Source organism: Alosa pseudoharengus, unplaced genomic scaffold (genome assembly GCF_046254945.1).
Source record: "Alosa pseudoharengus isolate Yale_2024_CS ecotype anadromous, Long Island Sound unplaced genomic scaffold, YU_APseudo_1.1 YU_APseudo_1.1_scf_25, whole genome shotgun sequence".
NCBI lineage: Eukaryota > Metazoa > Chordata > Actinopteri > Clupeiformes > Clupeidae > Alosa > Alosa pseudoharengus.
This window is the reverse complement of record NW_027468696.1, coordinates 1,892,690-1,915,048: the sequence shown is the minus strand read 5'-3', so window position 1 is coordinate 1,915,048 and position 22,359 is coordinate 1,892,690. Positions and strand designations below refer to the sequence as shown.

Sequence of the window (22,359 nt, the reverse complement as noted above, 5' to 3'; positions counted from 1 at the left end):
AAACGAAAAATGACGGTTCCATGCTATCCATGTGGGGGTACATGCCCACCAAGTTTTGTGCACCCCGGTCTTTCAGTGTCCCGGGAATCCTTGTTGGTGTACGTCACTAAATGTACACATAAATTATTTTATTTTAAGGCCCCCCATGAACGAAAGTACACAAAACTTGGCATGCATTCGGAGGGTGTGTGTGCGCGTGCGTGTGTGTGTGTGTTTGTGTGTGTTTTTATTTTTTATATCTATTTTTATATTTATTTCAGCTCAAGACTCTAGGAACCTGAAATCATCAAAAACCTCAAGAGCAACCCAACATGGCACAAGTACAGAAAAAATCCACAGCTATCTAGGAGAATGTGTTCCTGTTTTTGGTCTTTCCAAGAAACTAGAAGCCAGAAAATCAAGCGACAGCTCAGCTCTTTGCTCTGCCCATTTATGAGTGTGTGTAGGTCCCCACAATAACAACATACAAATAATAACAAATAAGAGTGTGTGTAGGTCCTCACCTCATACAGAGGAAGACAGTGAGTAGGGACACACCCAGAACAACACATGCTGCTACTCCAACCATCCCAAGCACTGTGTGGTTCTGCCCTACAACATATACACAGCCAATTATGACTCAGGAAACAAAATTGACAGAAAGACACAGAGGAAAAGCTATAAACACACTCTTCCTGCAAAGCAACATGTGTCATGTGTCCTATGATGGCTATGTATCATCTCTTATGGACTGTGCTTACTGTATACCTTTGTCTGTGATGGACACAGCAGATGATTTCTCAGCTCCATATTTGTTCCTGGCCTCACAGTAGTACTGTCCTCCATCCTCAGAGCTGATGTTAGTGATGCTGTACTGCTGTCCTGATCCTACTGGAGTGGACTCATTCACCTTAAACCAGGTGTAGCTCTCCACTGGTGGGTTGGCATCACTGCTGCAGGTCAGAGTCACTGGATGGATGCCGTTAGAATGACTGACCGAAACTGATGTGAACTTTGGAGAAACTTGAAGAAATGCAGAGAACACTGAATATCAAAAGACTCGATATATGTACAGCTAATGTGACAATGCCTGCAGCGGACACACACACTACTAACACAAGACATATCAAAAGACTTGATATGTGTATAGCTAATGTATATCATATATGTACAGCTAATGTATATGATATATGTACAGCTAATGTGACAATGTCTGCAGTGGACACACACTACTTACACAAGACATTTAGCCTGACTGGTTTAGATGGATGTCCCTCATGGCCTTTCAATGCACAGGAGTAGTAGCCCATATCTTCATGACTGACCCTCTGGATGAGGAGCTCGTTGTTGTGTGTTTGTTTGTCATTGACCTCTTCTCCATTCTTTTTCCACACCACTGTGGGGCTGCTCCATGGGGTGCATTTGTTTTTGCACTTTAGCTTCACTGCATGTCCCTCAGTCACTGGACCAGGCGGAGACCAGACGGACAGGTCTAATATGAACGAGCATTTATGGCCATTACTATCTGTGCCTTAAAGGAACCATATGTAAGACTGTGGCCAAAACTGGTACTGCAATCTCTTTCAAATTACTGCAGAGTGCTGTATCCCCTCCCGCTCCCCCCTGACTCGGGGTTGCCAACCCGGATGCCGAAACACTACTGACTTTGTGATTAGTAGATAGGTAGATGGTGGCGCATCATGCCAAAACACAACATGACATGACAAAACACAACATCAACATCAGTTGAGGGCTGCATCTTCAATTTTAAATGACAATATCCTGGTCGGAATACTGTTGTCAGGGATATACATATTTGAAATGAACATTATTTCTTAATGTCTAGTGACATATCAGGGTAATTTTATGATTAATTGAAATACATTTCTTACATACGGTTCCTTTAATATTTTACGATAAACACTACATTCGATGTAGAAATGATGAGAGGAAAACGCATACAGATGAGCCCAAAACAATTCAAACCCATGGCAAAAGTTAATTAATAGTGTCGTTTGTATGTATTTCATGTATAGATTTCTTCTGCTTGGAAGTTCAATTAGATGAAAGACGATACATGCTGGAAGAAAAATGCCACTCCTGTGTTTTTTGGGTCAAATAAATAAAATTATATAAATTCAACAAAAATGCATGTGTATGGATAGTCATGGGCCTAAATGCAAGTTAAAGGTAAAAGTCACAATACTGTAACACACACTCACTCACACACACACACACACACACTCTCTCACACACACTGCAAGTTGAAGGTAAAAGTCACAACACTGTAACACACACACACACACACACACACACACACACACACACACGCTGCAAGTTGAATGTAAAAGTCACAACACTGTAACATGTGAATACGTTTATAACCTGTGACCGACAACCAGGGTCCTCGTTCCAGCCAGCGGTTCAGGGCCTCTTGTGTTGTGATCCTGATGTAGTAGCGGGTGCTGTCTGACCTCTTGACCCCGCTTAACCTCAGGGTGCAGACGTCGTTCACACGCCCTGCGTCACTCTCGTCCCACATGAAGTGCACACGACCGCTGTACGCCGGGTTCCTGCTCAAATCGACGCCGTTCCTACCGCTCCATGGCCTGAGCGTCCAGAAGGCTTTTGTAAACGTCACACCGGGAGGGTGGGTGAAGGAGCAAGGGACGACTGCTGTTGACCCCGTGGGCACACACATGTGATTAGAGGTGACCGTCACCCTCCAATGCTGAGCGAACACACCTTAAACACAAATCACACACAACTCAGACTTCCTGGACTGTAAAAACCTGCAAGCTTGTAGGTGTTGATTCAATGACTCGAGCATAGTATTATTTTTGATTCCCTTGAACAAGAATGTATATTCCTTTGACGTTATCTAATGTTTTTTGACACATCAAAATGCTTATTTCCTCACAAAGTAAATAGGTGTTTCTGCTCAGTGTTGCTCAGATATCCACTAAAGTTAGCATGCTAACTAGATAGCATCAGATCTAATCTCACAGATTAGAGCTTTCCAGAAACCAGTCAATGCCACCTCCAAATTGTGTTTCACTAAGTGAAGATTGTTTATGGTCAAAAGAGTCATTGGTTCCCTAAATTCATTTAGGTTCAAACAATTGGTACTGACAGACAGGTAGTGCTTTATTTAATTAAAACAACTTGAATCCTAAATATTCTTTTTAAAAATACAAATATTCACGCCATCTTTAATTGAAACCTACACCAAAACAAAATGTGTCACTGAATCAAGATTAATTAGGCTTTTCTATTTCAATCATTCAAAGGTACTCTGCTGAGACTTAAAGCCTGACATAGAGGGAGGGTCAAGTCAACACTTTACTTCTGGTTTTTAATTATTATTTATTTATTTAAACTCATATCATTAGATCATATTAAAACCAGACATGGAGAAGATGTGACTACCTAGTTTAAGATGGTGTTGATTTATATATGTAAAGCCTTTACTCTTTTCCCGAGTACCATATCTGTATCTTGTCTGTCTTAGTGTCCATAATGAGTGCAAAGTCAGTTTACCTTGTCTGATGAACCAAATGAGAAGTAAATCCAGAGAGAAATGTACCTTTCCCATCACTTTTGTAGATGAACCCTCTGTCTGTATAGATAAGAGAACATATTAGTCTATCTTTGTTTCATTAAGTTTGGGCTAAACTTCAATAAACTGTCAGTTATGCGATTGACAACTCAACTTCCTGGAAAAAAACCTTTCTTGGTGAGATAGAAGGAGGGGTAGAGAGATAGACAGAGATAGTGAGAGAGAGAGAGAGAGAGACAGAGACAGACTGGAAATGCTACCCTATTTATTATTGTAGTTCCTCTTTCTGCTCTTTCCTAGAAACCAACAGAAGGGAGGAGATCAATATAAATAGAGTTCTCAGCTCATACTTCTGGCCATCATGACCACTTATGAATGTGTTTGTGTATCACGAAGGCAACTTACAAAGTTATCGCCACACCAACATGATCCAGTCTATGTTGCACAGATTTTTTCAGATGGCACAACGACATGTGGAACCATGTGTAGAGACACCCATCTCTCACTCTCTCTCTCTCACACACACACACACACACACACACACACACCATTATCACCAACAACTTTCAGGGAAAATAATGTGTGTATGATTCCACACATTTACATATATTTGATATCCTCAGCTGTAGACTGCAATGAAGTCACCGAGCAAAAGCAGAAGTGACGGTTTCTTTCCACAGAAAGACAGCGGTTTTTTTTCCAATCTTTTTTCCCCTGCTTTCTATGACATGCAGTTGACCTTAATGACTCATAGTGACTGAGGGGCAGAGGAATGTGATGATGTAAATAAAATATGATTTATACTGAAAGACTACAAAATGATAAAGGCCATGACAGAACTGGGATTTCATTGAAATCATGGAATATGCTGTTTATTTAAATAAAACATGAAGGTTTTTGTTTAAAATGTAAAACAAAAATGAGTAAAAAATAATCATACCTGTTATAAAAAAAAACTATTATAATAAAATCTATAATACTAATGTATACATCCATCCGTACATCCATATCCAAACCCTCACCCTCTCCCATATACCCAGCCAAACCCTCACCCTCTCCCAAAACCATTCAGGAAGACTCATTTTATAGTATAGTATATATACTCTTTTGATCCCGTGAGTGATATTTGGTCTCTGCATTTATCCCAATCCATGAATTAGTGAAACACACTCAGCACACAGTGAACACACAATTAATGAGTTGAAGCACACACTAATCCTGGCGCAGTGAGCTGCCTGCAACAACAGCGGCGCTCGGGGAGCAGTGAGGGGGTTAGGTGCCTTGCTCAATGGCACTTCAGCCGTGCCTCCTGGTTGGGGTTCGAACCGGCAACCCTCCGGTTACAAGTCCGAAGCGCTAACCAGTAGGCCACAGCTGCCCCAAATGTGTATATGTATCAATTATGTTACAAACACAATATATTGTTGATATGTGTAATATATGTCTGTCTGTTTCATAAGTTATGTTTTCACACACACACACACACACACACACACACTTAATTATTTTCATGTACACATGGAGACTATAATATGTATGCCAATATGAGTAAAGTCATCATGTGTTATTGTATGTAAATCCTGACCTGTGGTATAAATGTATGTATACACTAGTCTTAAGAGTAGTGCCCCCCATTCTCCAACTATCCCAGGATGTTGTGCAGGTCTCAAAAGACATATTTAATTTCCGTCCTTTGCAGAAGTTTTTTAATGTTCAATTGATTGATTGGTCCATGAGTTAATACAGTGATATTGCATCTAATGTTGGCATTGTCTTCTGGATAAACAACAGTTGTGCCTCTTGCATACAGTAGTTAGCTGTACATTTCATAGACAAGACAAGTGTGGATGTCTGTAGACTTGTCATTCCGTGCACCAGGTGGCGCACGTGGACATGAGGAAATAAAAGTTAGAAATAAAAAGCTGAATGGTGCATCTGTCCCATAACAGGAAGACAAATAGCAAAGCCTATATGCCCTACGTCCATAAGGGGAAAAAAATACAATGACGAAACATGAAAACCAAATGTGAATGTTGCATCTGTCCCATGTGTTCCATTCTACACTCCTGGTAGCAGTGGTGGGTCTAAAAGTGGACTGTTGCGTACACCACCTCCTCCTGCTGCAGATGGACTGTGGAGTCATGCTGTTCTCTAGAACTCTTGAACTGCACGCTGGCGTACTTGGCATCAGCTGGGTCACCTGAGTCCACCATCTGGGCATCATAAATGTCATCAGCAGAACCCTGCAGGGAAGCAAGGTTTTTATTTCAGTAATGCAATGCATGATGGGTAATCCACATCAGCACAGATGTTCAGCAGAGACCAATACAGCATCAGCTGAACATGGTGGACATGAGGATGGTGCACTTGGCAGTGTACAAATGGACAACAAACGCGTGCATGGTTTTGAAAGAGGTGCCTCCCAGCTAGTGAAAAGGGCAAAAGTGTTCCCTTTAGTACAATTCATTTGTAGATAGATAGATAGATAGATAGATAGATAGATAGATAGATAGATAGATAGATAGATACTTTATTGATCCCCAAGGGGAAATTCAGGGACTGTTTTGTGTTCCCAAAGGTAGTAGTGGTGATTGTGTAATCACCTGATGACGCACCTGTGTGTTTATGTCTCTGGTCCTTGAGTCACTAGTTGAGCTGAGCATGTTCCTCTCCCTCCTTTGAGAAAATAAAATAAACACACAGGCAACATATATAAAATATGATATAAGACAACATATGTGATATACTATGATTTACTGATATGTATCAGAGCTGGATTGTAGAACAGGGAGTTTGTTTGAACACTCACCGGGACATTACAACAGCAAGGACCACTATGAGGGCAATTGTGAGGAGAACAGCCCCTCCTGCAATCAGAGCTACATGCTGCCTCCCTGAACCAGGTTCATAAACACACACACACATTATGGAGTCATGGGCATTACAATATAAATGACCTTTAAAAACATTAATACATACATTCATCATGAGATTAATGTATAACACAATGTGGCAGCAATAAAAATGCACTATGAAAAGTAACAAAACAAATAGGACTAAGAGAGGCAAACTAGCAGTGCAATTACATAAATATTTACCTGCCAAAGAGACATCAATTGCAGAGGAGTTCTGAGAGGCAATTTGATTTGTAGCCTCACAGTGGTAAAGTCCAGCAGTGGTGGTGTTCAGAGTGAAGGTGATGGTCTCCCCTGAGCCTACTTCAGTAGTTTCATCTCCAGTCTGCCTGTACCAGGTGTAGCTCTCCACAGGTGGGTTGGCAACACTGCTGCAGGTCAGAGTCACTGAAGCACCCTCAAGTACATGACCAGCAGGACTGACAGAAACTGAGGTGTTCTTTGGAGGGTCTTCAAGAGTTATATTTCACATAAGAATTCACAATTCACATTTTTCACTAATTAACCATCAATGTAGGTAACATAATGCTTTGTTCCAATAAGCAATACATGGTCCAAGCATGTTCCATGTTTACTCACACATGACATTAAGCTTCACTGGAGGAGATGGATGATCCTCGAGGCCTTCTAATGCACAGGAATAGTTGCCCTCATCATCAGTGCTGATGTTGTGGAGTATCAGCTCTTTGTCGCTTGTTTGTGCATCAGAGAAAATGTCCCCATTCTTTCTCCACATTATCTTAGAGTTTTGTCCCAAAATGCAATGCTTGCAGCTCAGTTTTACTTCATGTCCCTCAATTGCTGGTCCAGAAATCTGGACTGCAAGGTCTGTAATGTTGTAGAAGAAATCAAAGTGAGGAATTCAACATTAGACAGCAAAAACTAAATGACTCATTAGAATATATTGTATTCTACCTGTTGACTTTACCTTTGACAGTGAGGTTGACAGGATGTGATATTGTGTTCCTTGAATTTGTTTCAATCCGGGCATAATATTGAGCTGTATCTGTGACTCTCACATTACTCAGAGTCAGTGTGCAATCAGTTTCCTTATCTCTACTGTACTGCACTCGACCCACATATTGTGAGGTATAGAAAATATCAGGGGGTAGCCTCCATACATAGTTGATCACCCAGTAGACTTTAGTAACAGTTTGACCAGCAGGGGGAGAGCATGGCATGACCACTGATGATCCACTCACAGCACAGATACTATTATTACTCCTAGTCACCTCCCATTCTTGACCAGAAAAACCTGCAATTCAAACCACACATCATAAAACATCTTTCCTCAGAAAGCTATAATATAAATAAAGGTGTCCTGTAGGAAAAGAGTCAAAACTCAAGCTGCACTCTTGCACTTGCGCTTGCTACTACCTTCTGCTCTGACGATAAAGTGAGTTTTGGTTTGCAAACAGCTGCCATGTTGTAAAGCAACTATACAGTCTCATGATAAAAACAAAAGTTATTGTCCCTAACAGCAGCAGTCTTCCTGTTTTGCTGCTTCGGTGATTTAGCTGAGCAGGTCACACTTTACCCATGCACTATTTTTTGTGGCTGGATTTGTCTGCAAGAGCAAGAGACTATCAGGATGGGTTTTCTTTCCAGAATTGTTAAAGAAGCCCTATGCAGGTCTGGTTATTCCTTCGCTGTTTCGGGGTTTTCGCCGGATTTGGGCTCGCATTTTTCATGACAAAGCTCCCCCTACATTTTCGAGGCGCGATTAGATACTTCCGCTGAGTCACATCCGGATTTACCCGGTCCGGGTTCAGAAAGTTGCATATTCGTTTTTTCCGCGGAGAAGCGATAGAGGGAGACGAAGCACTACTTTGTGTTTTTACAACCCAAAAAAAGTGTTGTAGAACCATCAGAACAACTCTGAACCTGCATAATTAAGGTCATTTTTGCTAAAATTGTTGCATAGGGCTTTTTTAATATCTTGATCCTCATTATGGATAATCAATTAAACTTAGCCATAGAATAAACTCTCCATTTCATTAACTGTCATTTATGCTAATGCCCTGCATGTTCTGCCACGTGGTTCACAGTTCACCCTGAGCTGCACATGCACTCTCTATTTATAGAAAAGCTGCTGGGGGATCTGTGAGGCTGACAGACATTCAGAGCAGAAACACCTGCAATTCAAACCACACATCATAATGTATAACTACTTCCCTCACACAACTATAAGTAAAGGTGTCCTGCATGAAAAGCTCAAGCTGCTCACCTGCATCAACATGCTGGGAAGATACAGACTTGGCTGGTCTCACTGAAATTTAAGTGAAAATTTGTCTGCAAAGGCCTATAAACAGGCCCCTTGTTGTAATAGCCCATCTCAGGGCTGATGTGTGTTCCCCTAACAGCAGTAGTCTGGCTAATGTCCTTTGCTGCTTCTGTGGTTTAGCTGAGCTGGTCACACCATAGACTAGTCTATGGGTCACACACACGCTGCAGACGCTGCACATGCGATCTGTTTTGCAGCTGGGTTGGTCTGGAAACACAAGAGGCTACCAGGAAGGGCTTTCTTCCTGGATCATTAGTGTTTGTGTTACTTTAACATTATGAGCAGAGGAGGCGTGGGGATCATCTTTTATTCTAGGAAGAACTCTTTTAGTCTTAATCCCTTCCTTGCTAGATAGATAGATAGATAGATAGATAGATAGATACTTTATTGATCCCCAAGGGGAAATTCAAGACTCTTGCTCTACATTTAGGCAATATATCTTGTAAAATTCCAGTGGTTCACAAACTATTTTTCTCATTCCCCCTTTGGAGGTGGGGAATTTTCAAGCCCCAACTGACCCCATCACCCCGGCAAAATGGTAACGTTAAAATATTAGTTTCGCATTTTGGTTCCACCTTTCCCTGTCTCGGTCCACTGAATCTGATGTTATTTTAATTCATATGTCGGTCTGTTTAGGACTCCTACTTTTGTGTGTGGATATTTTAATAATCTTCCTTGTCAAAAAAGGCATTCTAAAGATATAGACAAAAACAAAACAAATGTCCTCCTGTTCATTCCCATCCCACCGTGTGACTCACACGTTGAGATCTACTGTACTATTCACACTGAACTATATTGTATCTTTGAGCTGTGATATTACGTCACATTTATTCCTCTTTCCGCATCAAGTGCATTTATTTCACTCAAACTGTTAGACTCTGGTCTCTGTATATCACTAAAACCATGAGATGTACAAAGATGCAGAAATTACACTCTATTATCTATATCAGCATATAAAACATCTCTCATATCTTGTATTCACTGCATTCTCTCGTATTAGCCATAGAACATGTGTACTTACCCAGGGTTCTGGACAGGATGAGAAGAACAGACAGAGACCAACAAGACGCCATTTCCACCATCACAGACACAGGGTCCTGCAGACTGTAGCTTGAGTTCTAATGATGTCTTGTGTTTGTTACTGAGAACAGGAAGAGTGCTCACACCAGTTTTTTTTTTTCTCCCTGTGGTCAGTCTTTCTGATCACAACATACGTAAAGTGTGTGTGTGTGTGTGTGTGTGTGTGTGTGTGTGTGTGTGTGTCTCTGTGTGTGTTTTTGCGTGCACATCAGTTTGTGTTTGTCAGTCTGTGTGTGTGTGTGTGTGCTTGCACATCAGTGTTTGCTAGTGTGTCTTGTGTGTGTGTGTGTGTGTGTGCTTGCACATAAGTGTTTGTTAGTGTGTCTTGTTGTGTGTGTGTGTGTGTGTGTGTGTGTGCTTGCACATCAGTGTTTGTTAGTGTGTCTTGTTGTGTGTGTGTGTGTGTGTGTGTGTGCTTGCACATCAGTGTTTGTTAGTGTGTCTTGTTGTGTGTGTGTGTGTCAGTGGGCCCTTCCCTGCAGTCCCCTGATGAACCCATGTTGTATTTCAGGTGCATTAATGCATTAATGATATAGTCAGTGTACCCTGTAGCCTCATTTTGCTTTACACAATGGTGGCCGTGTGAATAAAGGGAATAGACAAGAAAAGTTGGACTGATGATTTTGCCTGCAGACTTTTGTCATTCCAGCCACCAGGTGGCATCAGTGCACATGAAAAAATAAAAGTCAGAAATAAAAGCTAAAGGGTTGTTGCGTTTTGTGTCCACTCTGGGGTCTACGGGGCTCCCGTAACACAGTAGAGATCGCTACTCCTGTAGGTGTGGGTGCGGTTGTCTTCAGACTGTGAGGATTTCACAGGGTAAAAGAGGAGGTATGCGTTTTGTGACTACTCTGGTGTCTAAAGGGATTCCCCTTAACACAGTTGAGATCGCTACTCCTGTGTGTAATTGTCTTCGCACTGTGATAATATCACAGGGTAAAAGAGGAAGTATCTTTCAGTGTATGTGTCTCATGCGAGGGCCCCTTTTCAACAGGTTTAGGATGTACAATAGGGTTGACTTGGTTGAGAGGTTTTCTCTATCTGAATCAAATTCCCTAATTTGGGGTTTGGGGGCTAAGGAAGGTGGACTACTTCAGAGTCACTTTCTATCTCTTAGTCGCTGTTCCCTATTCCCTTGGTTCGTACTTCAAAATGTGATTAACTTCACTAAAAGAGGAAGAAATTAAGAGCTGTATTTGCAAGAGTTGTTTGTCATCAAAATCTGAGAGAGGTCAGAAACTCACTACGGACGTTCGTCTGGCCGTTCAGATTTGAGAGAAAATCAACTACCCTATTATTTGGGGATTCTTGTCAAAATTAAATTAAAGCTCCTTTTTATGACAATTCTTGTAACATATAAACCCTTCAATTGACCACAATGGATCTATAACCATTTAAGTCCTATCTCTAAATACACATGTATTTTTCAGACAGATTTCCGTATCCTCGCTTGGGTGTGTGATGTGCGTTTCAGAGGAGGCTCCTTCATTGAGGAAAGGGAGGAACACCCTCCCTAAAATTTCAAAGAAAAATAAAAAATATATAAAGTGAATTACTAATCTGATAAATTACTGTTAATATTACTATTTTTAACACTGAATGAACAAAATCGTTCCCCTAGGTCAAAATGCCAACAGCACCCCTATCGCTATTGAAAATTACTGCATGGAGGAGCTTCCTCCTCAAGCCCCCCATTGAAGTCCATTATAAACGCCTCGGACCCCAGCGGCTCGTGAATCACGTCGTTTTCAATGGCCAAGGGAGGAAGCTCCTCCGTACAGTAATTTTCAATTGCGATAGGGGGTGCTGTTTTTAGCGGCAACGGTTCAAGAACGTCATCTGCAGTCTACGAATCTTAGGTTGAACGGAAAGCTTGTTTGTTTGCTCGTGAAATAAACTGTACAATGGAATCAGAGGACAATCTCAAATCTTTTATACATTCAAATACACTGCGAATACACTGATGTATGATGAATGTTTATCAAAGCAGGAAGACCAGCTCCAAAAATTCATATTCCAAAACAAGATGGTAAGGCTAGTGTAGGCTACTGAATGCTACATAGTCAGACAAATAGGCTACTCATGGCTAACTGGTAACGTTAGCACAGAAAACAATCAGCCATAGCCTACTGCTGGCCTGTCACATACGTGGACAGTTCACTTGGTGATACTGATTTTTGGATAGTTATGAGTTGTTATAATCATCCAAGTTATGCCTTAACTAAACAATTGTTAAATAAGGTTCTTGTTGTTATGTTCTTGTTTTCACCGTTCTAAATGTATCTTTGGATGGTAACATTGTTAATGAATGTTTCAGACCATGATGCATTCCTTTAATGACGTCTTCAATAACATTTGCCTTTCGAGTATGCTTTCATAAATTCCCACTTAGCTATTACAACCTGTCTTTAAATTATAGGGATTTGGCTTTAAAAACCATAGCATGTTACAAATAACCACATTTAAGGTCTATTTTTAATGGTAAATAGTTACATGGTTTTATAAAACAAGTGTTTATTTTTATTATTATAGACTTTTCTGCCAATGTAGGCTATTACACTGAGCAAAACCTCCAGACTTTCCGTAATTGACTTCCCAGACCTAAATTTACATTTATTTACATTTACATTTATTAATTTAGCACTATTATCCAAAGTGACTTATATATTTAAATTATATTACAAAGTCCATTGTGCCCCCCCCCCCCCCCCAGAGAATGTCAGAACAGCATTTATTGCACAACATTGCCAGTTAAAATGCTACATAGTACATACTGCTGCTATAAATGTGTCTGGGTAGGCGGCCTACATACTCTAATTGTTCACATATGCCACCAACACCATCACAACCTCACATTTGCCACTAACGCCAATCAAGCAGACATTCCTTCCTCCGTTATTTTTTTAACCACCAGCCGCCACTGGTGCGTTTATACCACAACGGGTCCTAGACCTTAGTTTCACAAACAATTTTTCACAACAAATAGCCTATTTGTTTTTTTGTCTGCCCTGGAGCATAGGACTTTCCTTCCTAAATGCCTGGCTGAGTTCACTACTCCTGTGTGTGTCAGTGTGTGCGCAGTATATTTTTTGCCCATATACAGTGTCTTAGAAAGGTAGCCCTCAAACGGATGCTTACTTACCCGGAGCGAAGGTTTTTGGGGCAGAGCCCCTGTTGCAAGGCGTCCGGGGTTCTCAGCAACACAGGAGAGGCAGAAAAATACAAGAAAATGCTAGACGGTCTTTTTACAAACCCCTAATCAAAGGTTAGGATTTTGACTTTTATTGAATACAAATAAAAAATACAAAGAAAGAAAAATGCGTTCAAGTCTCTGCGGCTCAACCCGAAGAAAAATGAAAAAGAAGAAAAAAGAGCCCTGAACAAGGGGCCGTTCTCTTTTTATACCCCTCTCGGTCAGGCAGAACATGTCCAAGTTTGGTATTATGTCTTGCCATGAAATATTGGTTCTGCTTTACTTTTTTTTTTGCTTATTTGCCAGTCAGCTTTTTTTTTTGCTGACAAACAGTTTCTTACAGCTGGTACATTGTGTTCTTAGATTCTGTCTTTACATTTTATTTAAAGCACATCTCATTTAGTATAACACACTTCTAATAGAACTAATTCTAACACAACCTTTATATATCTAAGCAAACACATTTTATGTAGCAAAACATTTTAAGTTTTATAAGGAAACTTTCTTATATGTTTAAGAAAAACACTCTGTAAATTTAAGCAAAATCATAACAGGTTATTCTAGCAAAAACAATTTATGTTTTTAATTAAGAAAACACACTTCAATTCTAAGCTTCTAAGTTTTTAAACATTATAAGTATAACTTGTTTCACACTGGTTGTCTATCATTATCTTGCAGCATTTGCACATTTTTATTTGTTTTAGAGCAAGCTGGATTTAAGCAGTTATATGACTAAAAATCTTTTAATAGTAAATCATGAGTCTGCTTATTAATTATTATCACATCTTCACATTGTAAAGTCACGCTACAGGGTGCATCTGTCCCGTTTGTTCCATTCTACCCTCCTGGTGGCAGTAGTGGGTCTAGAAGTGGACTGTTGCATACACACACACACAACATGAAGCTCTGGGCAACACAATATAAATGGACCTTTTTTATTATGAAAAGCATTAGCATTAACATGAATTGAAAATGACATTGAAAACGACTTAAATAAATAACACACTGTGACAGCAATAATAAAGAAGGCAAGAACATGTGACAAACCAGCAGTGGGACCACATCAACATTTACCTGCCAAAGAGACATCAACTGTGGAGGAATTCTGGGAGCCAATTCTGTTTTTAGCCTCACAGTGGTAAAGTCCAGCAGTGGTGTTGGTCAGAGTGAACGTGATGGTCTCCCCTGAGCCTACTTCAGTAGTTTCATTTCGACGCAATCGGATAACACTATAACCCTACTGTCCTCCAACGTTGCAGCGCTGTCTTCATCAGTGTAGCTGGTTCCCCGGAATGCAAGGGGAAAAAGTAACGTGCAGCATTGCTCATTGCCAGAGTGTCTCGCAGAGAGAATTCCATTGTGTTCTTGTGAGAACTCTGGATTTCATAAACTCTACTAAAACAATATAGCGATCAGTCCCGAAATAAAAGCAGATTTGCCACATTGTTTAAGAAAGTCAAAAATCCACTTTGGTGAGCTCTGTCCCTTGAATGGCTACATCATTTGTTCCCACATGGACAATGATCCTAACGATAGAACTCGGCAGCGAGGGGAATAACTCCTGAAGTACTTATACTATATAATTTGCAGGGCAGCCGTGGCCCACTGGTTAGCACTCTGTACTTGTAACCGGAGGGTTGCCAGTTCGAGCCCCGACCAGTGGGCCACGGCTGAAGTGCCCTTGAGCAAGGCACCTAACCCCTCACTGCTCCCCGAGCGCCGCCGTTGTAGCAGGCAGCTCACTGCGCCGGGATTAGTGTGTGCTTCATTCACTGTGTGTTCACTGTGTGCTGTTTGTGTTTCACTAATTCACCGATTGGGTTAAATGCAGAGACCAAATTTCCCTCACAGGATCAAAAAAGCATGTACCGACCTGATTATGGAGTCACCTACTACTAAGATGGTTGGGGAGGAAAAGACCACAAATGATGTAACACTTCCTCTCTCCCACCCTCGACACACATACACTAACACTCTTACCTGTGTGTTCTTGAGTGCAAGATCGCAGCTGGAATTTCTTGTCCTCCACCTGTGGAAACATAACTAGACATGAGAAGTGGATGACAAGAGGACTTATTGGTTTGGATGGTTGTCCATCTTCACCCTTCAATACAGCGGAATGAATTGAAGACTCATTGATGGAGAGATTGGGCCTTTATTCCAGAGGAACATTCAGCCACATTTAACAGCATTTATAGTGAGAAGGATGAGCTCATTGTTGTTAATCAGTTAAAGAGTCCTTCTTTTGTCCCTCTTTGCCTAACTGTTAGGGTTCATGTTAGGGCGAGTACTAAAATATAGGCCCTTCATCCCGGATTACTAAATTTGGCTGACCGGCCAGATAGGAATATTGTTGGTTGTTCCAAACTTTTCCATTTCAGAATGATGCTACCGTGCTCTTGAGCACTTTATGTTGCAGACATTTTCTCATATCCTTCCCCAGTGTCTTCACCCAACCCTGTCTCGCAGGTCAGTTCTCACAACCTCTTGGCTTGGTTTTCACTTTCCTATTTTTTAGAAATGTACAAAACACTCAAAACACCTGCTTTTTTGTGGAGTGTTTGAGTATTGTGTGTAGATTGATGAGATAGAAATTGTGGAAAACTTGAAAAGGTCTGAAATCTTTCTGGTGGCACTGTATTTGTTAACCTGACTCTCGCCAGATGAATTTTGTTCCGCCTAGCTCCACTCACATCCATCTTGGATCGCTTCCATTGAGAGTGATTTCGGCACCAGATTTTATGGTAGAGCCAATCAGGACACAGGAGTTTCATAGATGTGACATAGCGTAAAAGCGACAGTGAGACTGTTCTTAGCGTGACGGGTTGGCTTCGTAAGTGGTTGAAGTAGCACGTCAATATATGACGGACAAGTGGCTTATCCAATCATATGCAAGGATTTTTGATAAGGCCCAGCCTTCTGAAACACCACTCCAATGGATCGATCCCAGATAGATGAGTGGAGCTAGGCAGAACGAAATTCATCTGGCGAGAGTCAGGTTATGTATTTGTCACAGCTTTGCTAAATGTCTTTGTGTCTGTAAGCATTTAGTGCTGCAGTCTTATTTACCTCCTCCAGTACATGAGGCCGAGTCCAAGTGTTATGATCACAGCTGGCACTAGGCCCACAAACACAAACCGAGTCTGTCGTGTCTGCCTTCCAAAACCTTACAAATGAAAACAGAGAGAACAGTTTAAAGTGAAACTACCAGAGGACTGCCATTTAACTATTCTAATTTAAAGTGAAACTACCAGAGGAGTGTCACTTAACTGTTCTAATTAGTTTAAAGTGAAACTACCAGATGAGTGCCATTTAACTGTTCTAATTAGTGGGAGAAACTACCGTACAAGTGTCATTAAACTATTCTAATTAGTGGGAGAAACTACCAGAAGAGTGCCATTTAACAGGGGCAGCCGTGGCCTACCGGTTAGCACTTCGGACTTGTAACCGGAGGGTTGCCGGTTTGATCCCCGACCAGTAGGAATGGCTGAAGTGCCCTTGAGCAAGGCACCTAACTCACAGCGCCGTTGTTGTATCAGGCAGCTCACTGCGCCGGGATTAGAGTGTGCTTCACCTCACTGTCTACTAAGTGTGTTTCACTAATTCAAGGATTGGGATAAATGCAGAGACCAAACTTCCCTCACAGGACCAAAAGAGTATTTATACTTATACTTATATAACTATTCTAAGTAGTGAGAGCAATACCTGTCAAAGAATCATCAACTGCGATGGAATTATTGTAATTCTACTTTTAGCCTCGCAGTGGTTAAGTCCAACACTGGTTGAGGGAAGGTGATGGTCTCCCCTGAGCCTATTTGAGTCATATTATCTCCATTCTTCATGTACCTGAATTCTCTGTGGAGTTCTCCACTGGTGGGTTGGCATCAGTGCTGCAGGTCAGAGTCTCTAATATTTCACCAGAGGGATTGACTGATGCTGAGGTGTTCTTGGGAGCATCTGTTGAATCAATAAACAAATATACATGCACACACATACACAACACACACACACACACACACACACACCACATTCCCTTATTTGTATAGGTTAATTGATTAAACACCTCTTAAGTGTGAGTAAAACTCTAGTGTAATGATTAATGTTATTATCTGGCTGGTCTCTAAAACTTGTGATGATCCACTGTTTTCGCTAATTCTGAGTTCTACTTACACTGAACATTGAGATTGAGATTCACTTGCACCATGTTGGTTCTTTACCCTACAGTAGTAAAGGCCAATATGTCTGGAGGTGATCCTGGTGATTCTGTGTCTGCTTTGATCCAGTGTTGTAGTCAAGTCACTATGCCTCGAGTCCGAGTCCAGGTCCGAGTCCCCAGTGTTCAAGTCCAAGTCATTAAAAAAAAATTCCAAGTCAAGTCCGAGTCGAGTCCACTACTCATCCAAGTCAAGTCCGAGTCGAGTCACTATTGATCCACGTCGAGTCCCTATTGATCAAGTCGAGTCCAAGTCCAGCACTTAAATAAGCTTAGCCTACATGTCATTCCATTTTTTCCCATTGCAGATGAAATCCTTAAAAGCAAAACAGACAATCTTCTGTCTCCAAGCAGGGGTTCCATCACTTATGTGAAAGCAGTATTGCCAAATTTCTTGCCAAACCCAATGTGTTGTATTTATTATATCGGAGAGAATACCATACCATAGCCACACCATAGCCTATAGGCCTACTCATAATAAATGAGCAATCCACATCTCAATCACACAGGCCATTTAGTCACATTATGCTGTTACTGACTGCTGACAATTGTATAGGCAGTGTTAAGTTCATACTTCACAAGAGCTAGATGGACGTTGGAGTAGGCCTATTTTGTAAGAGGTAGTGTGGATCATAAAAGGGCCTCCCCCGGGCATTTTTTCTAAATTCTGGCTGTTAAATAGCCTACACAATTTTAGCGCAGTTTGGGAGGTACAGAAACAGAGCAGGGCCCGTCTTGGTAGCTTCTTTCTGACTCCCGTGACGTGAACACTGGCTACCTGCAACTGCATAATGTTATCACTTCACTGACACTATGGAGACATATTTCACGTCAACAATAGAGATGAAAACTAGCTTTCGGTTAACGGAGATGCAGATCTGCCTAATTAATTTCTTTGCGCAACAGGCCACATTCTATGTTCATTTCAGCGAGATGAGTGAAATAATTTTTTTTAAGCTGCCATCGCCATAGGCTACTATTTGCTACGATATTCACCTGTTAGAAATAGAACAAGTTACTATTTCCTTTTTTTTCGTGCAGTGGATTAGGCTATCAAATCGCTCGTTTGAACAGTATCAGTAATCCACTTAATTCGTGGTTTTAAATATAGTTGTTTCTGGCCTACCCACGAGAGGTTCAGTTTGTCAGTTTCACTTGCGCAGACACGTAGGCCTACATTGAAACTCTACATGGACACTCTACTAGGCAATTTAATGTTATACTTCTATATTTTATGACACCAATATTAAGAAGTATGCTATATCTTGATCGGGAAAACTTTTAGTTTATTTTTCTTCCATCCGATAATAGCCTGCTGCAAATTAACAGACAGAAGCACGGCAGGGCACACCCCAAATGAAAATGAATGATTGGAACCTCGCTTCTCGCGTCAGTCAGGAAAAACACTGTTCACCAAGTCACGATGATCAGCTATCCAGCAGCAGTGTGTGATGTTTAGCCTAGGCTAAGTGTAATCTTCTGAGGTAATGTCATGTCATGTATGAGAACTAATATTGCCTGGCAATACTACATTGAAATAGCGGCGGCCATATCTCCAGGCATTTTGGTGTTAAAGTTAACGTTAGTTTGCTTTGCATGTTAACATGATGTGACATGCGATGTATGACACGAAGCAGTAGCCTAACATTCCCTTGAACTAAAATTAGTAGCCTATTACAAATAATTTAGATATTAAAATCATATAGCAAAGTATAGCCTAATGACATACTACAATTAAAGCCTTATGATATATTACAAAAAAAAGTTGAGTCCTCGAGGAGTCATCACGAGTGCGAATGCACGAGTCCAAGTCCAAGTTCGAGTCATTCAGTGCTCAAGTCCAAGTCAAGTCACGAGTCTCTAAATTTAGCTAATGACTCGGACACGAGTTCGAGTCTCGGACTCGAGTACTACAACACTGCTTTGATCCACCACTGACGAGCCTTTGCCCCTCCTCCTTAACTAGATGTAGATATCTACTCTGGGGTTGGCATCGCTGCTGCAGGTCAGAGTCACTGAACTGCCTTCTGGAACGTCAGCAGAAGGGTTGACTACAACAACGGTGTTCTTTGGGCGGACTTAAAGGAAGATAAAACACTTCAGAATTCACATATATAAAGACATTTTTGTGTTATTTTAAGACATTGTTTAATATTTTTTACTCACACATGACATCAAGCTTCACTGGTGGAGATGAATGATGCTCAAGGCCTTCTAATGCACAGAAATAGTCGCCATCCGCAATGCTGATGTTGTGGAGTATCAGCTCATTGTCGCTTGTTTATGAATGAGGTAAAATCTTTTCATCCTTTTTCCACATTCTCTTGGAGTTTTGTCCCAAAATACAGCGGCTCTCACAACTTAGCTTAACTGTACGTCCCTCAGCTGATCCAGATGTCTGGACAAGAAGGTCTGCAATATCTTGGAAGAATTAAATCATAATGTGAGGAAGCTTTAAAAGTATTTTAGTGCTCTATGGTTCTCATTAGCATTGGCTAATCATTTAAGGTGTCCAAGCAACCAAATGGTTCAGTGACATTTCTACACGTTGCCTTTACCTTTGGCAGTGATGCTAGATGACAGGTAGCTCTCTCCTTGTTTGTTTGTTTCAATCCTGACATAATATTGAGCTGTATCTGTGACTCTCACATCACTCAGAGTCAGTGTGCAGTTTCTCTCCTTATCTGTACTGTACTGCACTCGACCCTCATACTGTGGGATGTTTAAGAGGTCAGGAGGAGGCACTCCTTGTTTCACATTCGTCACCCAGAAGACTTGAGTGACATTTCGTCTTTCCCCGGAAGAAATTCCTTCAACATTTTATTCGTGGTGGGCCAGAAGGGTCTATCGGCACAGCCAATGGCAGTGGCTGGATGATGGAGAAGGACTTTGTTGTCTACTTGCAACATTTTGTGAACCACACCCGGGCATCAGAGAAGAACAAAGTGTTGCTGCTCCTGGATAACCATAGCTCTCACATCTCAATTGAAGTTATAAACTTCTGTAGGGCCAATGGGGTGATTAAAGAAGCCCTTTGCAGGTCTGGTTATTCCTTCGCTGTTTCTGGGTTTTCGCCTGATTTGGGCTTGCATTTTTCACGACATAGCTCCCCCTGCAGCTTCGGTAGCAAGTGACTGCTACGCTAAACCCCCACTAGCTAGCGAGCTAGCCATCAATAAACCAAGCTAAACACATAGGGCTCACAATGAAACGGTCAAGCAAACACATTGTTAAAGAGACTATCAAATCACATTACAAAAACGAAGTTCACCCAAGGGTAGGCTACTTACAATTTCAACAGCAACAAAGCCAAGTTGGAGTCCGTTTTGCAGTCTTCTTAGAAACTACAATCTGACTACATTTTCAAGTATTTCCGCCGAGTTACATCCGGATGTGTTCGGACCGCGACCAGAAAGTTGCATATTCGTTTTTTTTCGCGGAGAAGCACTAGAGGGAGACGAAGCACCCACCAAACGACCCAAAAAGTGTTGTAGAACCATCAGAACGACTCTCAACCTGCATAATTAAGGTCATTTTTGCTAAAATTGTTGCATAGGGCCTCTAGGGAGGACTGGCCGCTCAATCCTTCTATCTTTGAGGAAGAGGATTTTCTCCCGGCGTCAGTGACTGACAGGCCCCCTCCAGATGAGTCTCCACCACCCTCACACCACCTGGGGCGTACACCACCCTCACACCACCTGGGGCGTCCGCCCCCGATTCTTTTGTTGCTTTTACAGGGCCAACAGTGACTGTAAATTCAGAGGGTGTTAGTGAAGTAACCCTGACCTTATTTCCCCTGTCTTTACAAGAGGAGGAAAACATCACAGAAGTAAGATACATTTATTTAATTTCAAGTTATACATAAAATTCTGGAAATGAAATATTCATACCCGTGTATGTGTGTGTGTGTTTGTGTGTGTGTGTGTGTTTGTGTGTGTTTGTGTTTATGTTTACCAGGTTCAGCATGTTCCAAAGTTTAGTCCTGAACTAATCAGGCCTCATCCAAAAGCTGGCCCCAGAAAGGCCAATGGTCACCATCGGAGGAAAAGGACCACGGAAATACTTACTGACACCCCTGTAAAGAATACCCTTAAGGAGGAGAAAATAAGATCCTCCATGAAGGTGAAGAGGAAGATTGTGACAGAGAAAAAGGAAGGAGGAAAAAGAAAGAAGAAAAGCACAGAAGACACCCAATGCCTGGTGTGTGACGAATGGTTCTCAAGGTCACGGTCGGGAGAGAAATGGGTGGCCTGCTCCAAGTGTAGCATGTGGTCACACGTAGAGTGTATCCCTAGTGGAGACAGTTACACATGCCATCACTGTGAAAGTGACACCTGAGTCAGTTTTTTCTTTCTTGTTTGTTTACTGTTACTGTTTACATTAACAGTACATACATACATTTTTAGTGTTATTGAAATGTTTCCAATATCTGTTCCAGTGTTAAATACATTTGTTTCTGTTGTATACTTTTTAACCAGTGCTGATTTAAATAAAATGAATGAATTTGAACATAAAACATGTTGCCCAATTGTTATTTTCTTTATTTGTCTTTATTTATTATATTTGCAGTGAATGGTTAGTTACCTTGACGTCATTTAAAATGGGTGTCTCAACTGTACCACGGTACTGTCTCAACATGGGTACAGTTGAGACAAAAAACACTTTATTTTTATGAGCTAATTGTGGAAAATATAAACTACTTATGAGCATTATTGATTGATAATATCTTAGTCTACAAGCTAATGAAATGTCATGTGGCATGTCATGTGGAAATTCACTTCCTTTCAGTATCTATTTTTAATTTAAAAATCAAAACGCAAAAAGTGTCTCAACTGTACTCAGTCTACCCACACATTTGAGTGTTACATTAGATTTTCAAAACTCAATAACTATATTATATAAAGTAAAACAACAATTTTTAAAAACTACTTAAAAAATACAAAATACCAAAAAAATCTACTCAATACATTTACTTGATTAAATGTAATTAGTTTTTCTCCACCTCTGGGGCGGGGGGTGGGGCAGGTAAAAATCCACGCCCACTCCCCAAGATAAATAGGACTAGTGGCGTTCGACTGAATGAATAGCCTATTTACTAGGGGTGTGAATCTCAAAAGACGATACGATTCGTATACG

At 41.1% G+C, this 22,359-nt stretch overlaps 1 protein-coding gene across 1 annotated transcript; it reads right to left on the bottom strand.

Moving 5' to 3' along the window:
- Window positions 1-5,096: 5,096 nt before the first annotated feature.
- Window positions 5,097-8,279, bottom strand: LOC143099208 (B-cell receptor CD22-like). Its single transcript, XM_076262287.1, has 6 exons — window positions 7,382-8,279; window positions 7,033-7,281; window positions 6,637-6,903; window positions 6,348-6,432; window positions 6,154-6,214; window positions 5,097-5,781 (listed from the first exon to the last, which is right to left on the bottom strand). The coding sequence occupies exons 1-6, from the start codon at window positions 7,632-7,634 to the stop codon at window positions 5,623-5,625; spliced, it is 1,074 nt and encodes a 357-aa protein (XP_076118402.1). The 5' UTR covers window positions 7,635-8,279; the 3' UTR covers window positions 5,097-5,622.
- Window positions 8,280-22,359: the final 14,080 nt, after the last annotated feature.

Bases quoted from the DNA above. Each gene is read 5' to 3' on its own strand.
- LOC143099208 (XM_076262287.1), bottom strand. From the start codon at position 7,634: ATGCCATGCTCTCCCCCTGCTGGTCAAACTGTTACTAAAGTCTACTGG. The intron at 6,904-7,032 runs GTGAGTAAACAT...TAACTCTTGAAG, and splicing joins AGTGAAGCTTAATGTCATGT to ACCCTCCAAAGAACACCTCA. The intron at 6,215-6,347 runs GTGAGTGTTCAA...ATTTTCTCAAAG, and splicing joins CTTGCTGTTGTAATGTCCCG to GAGGGAGAGGAACATGCTCA.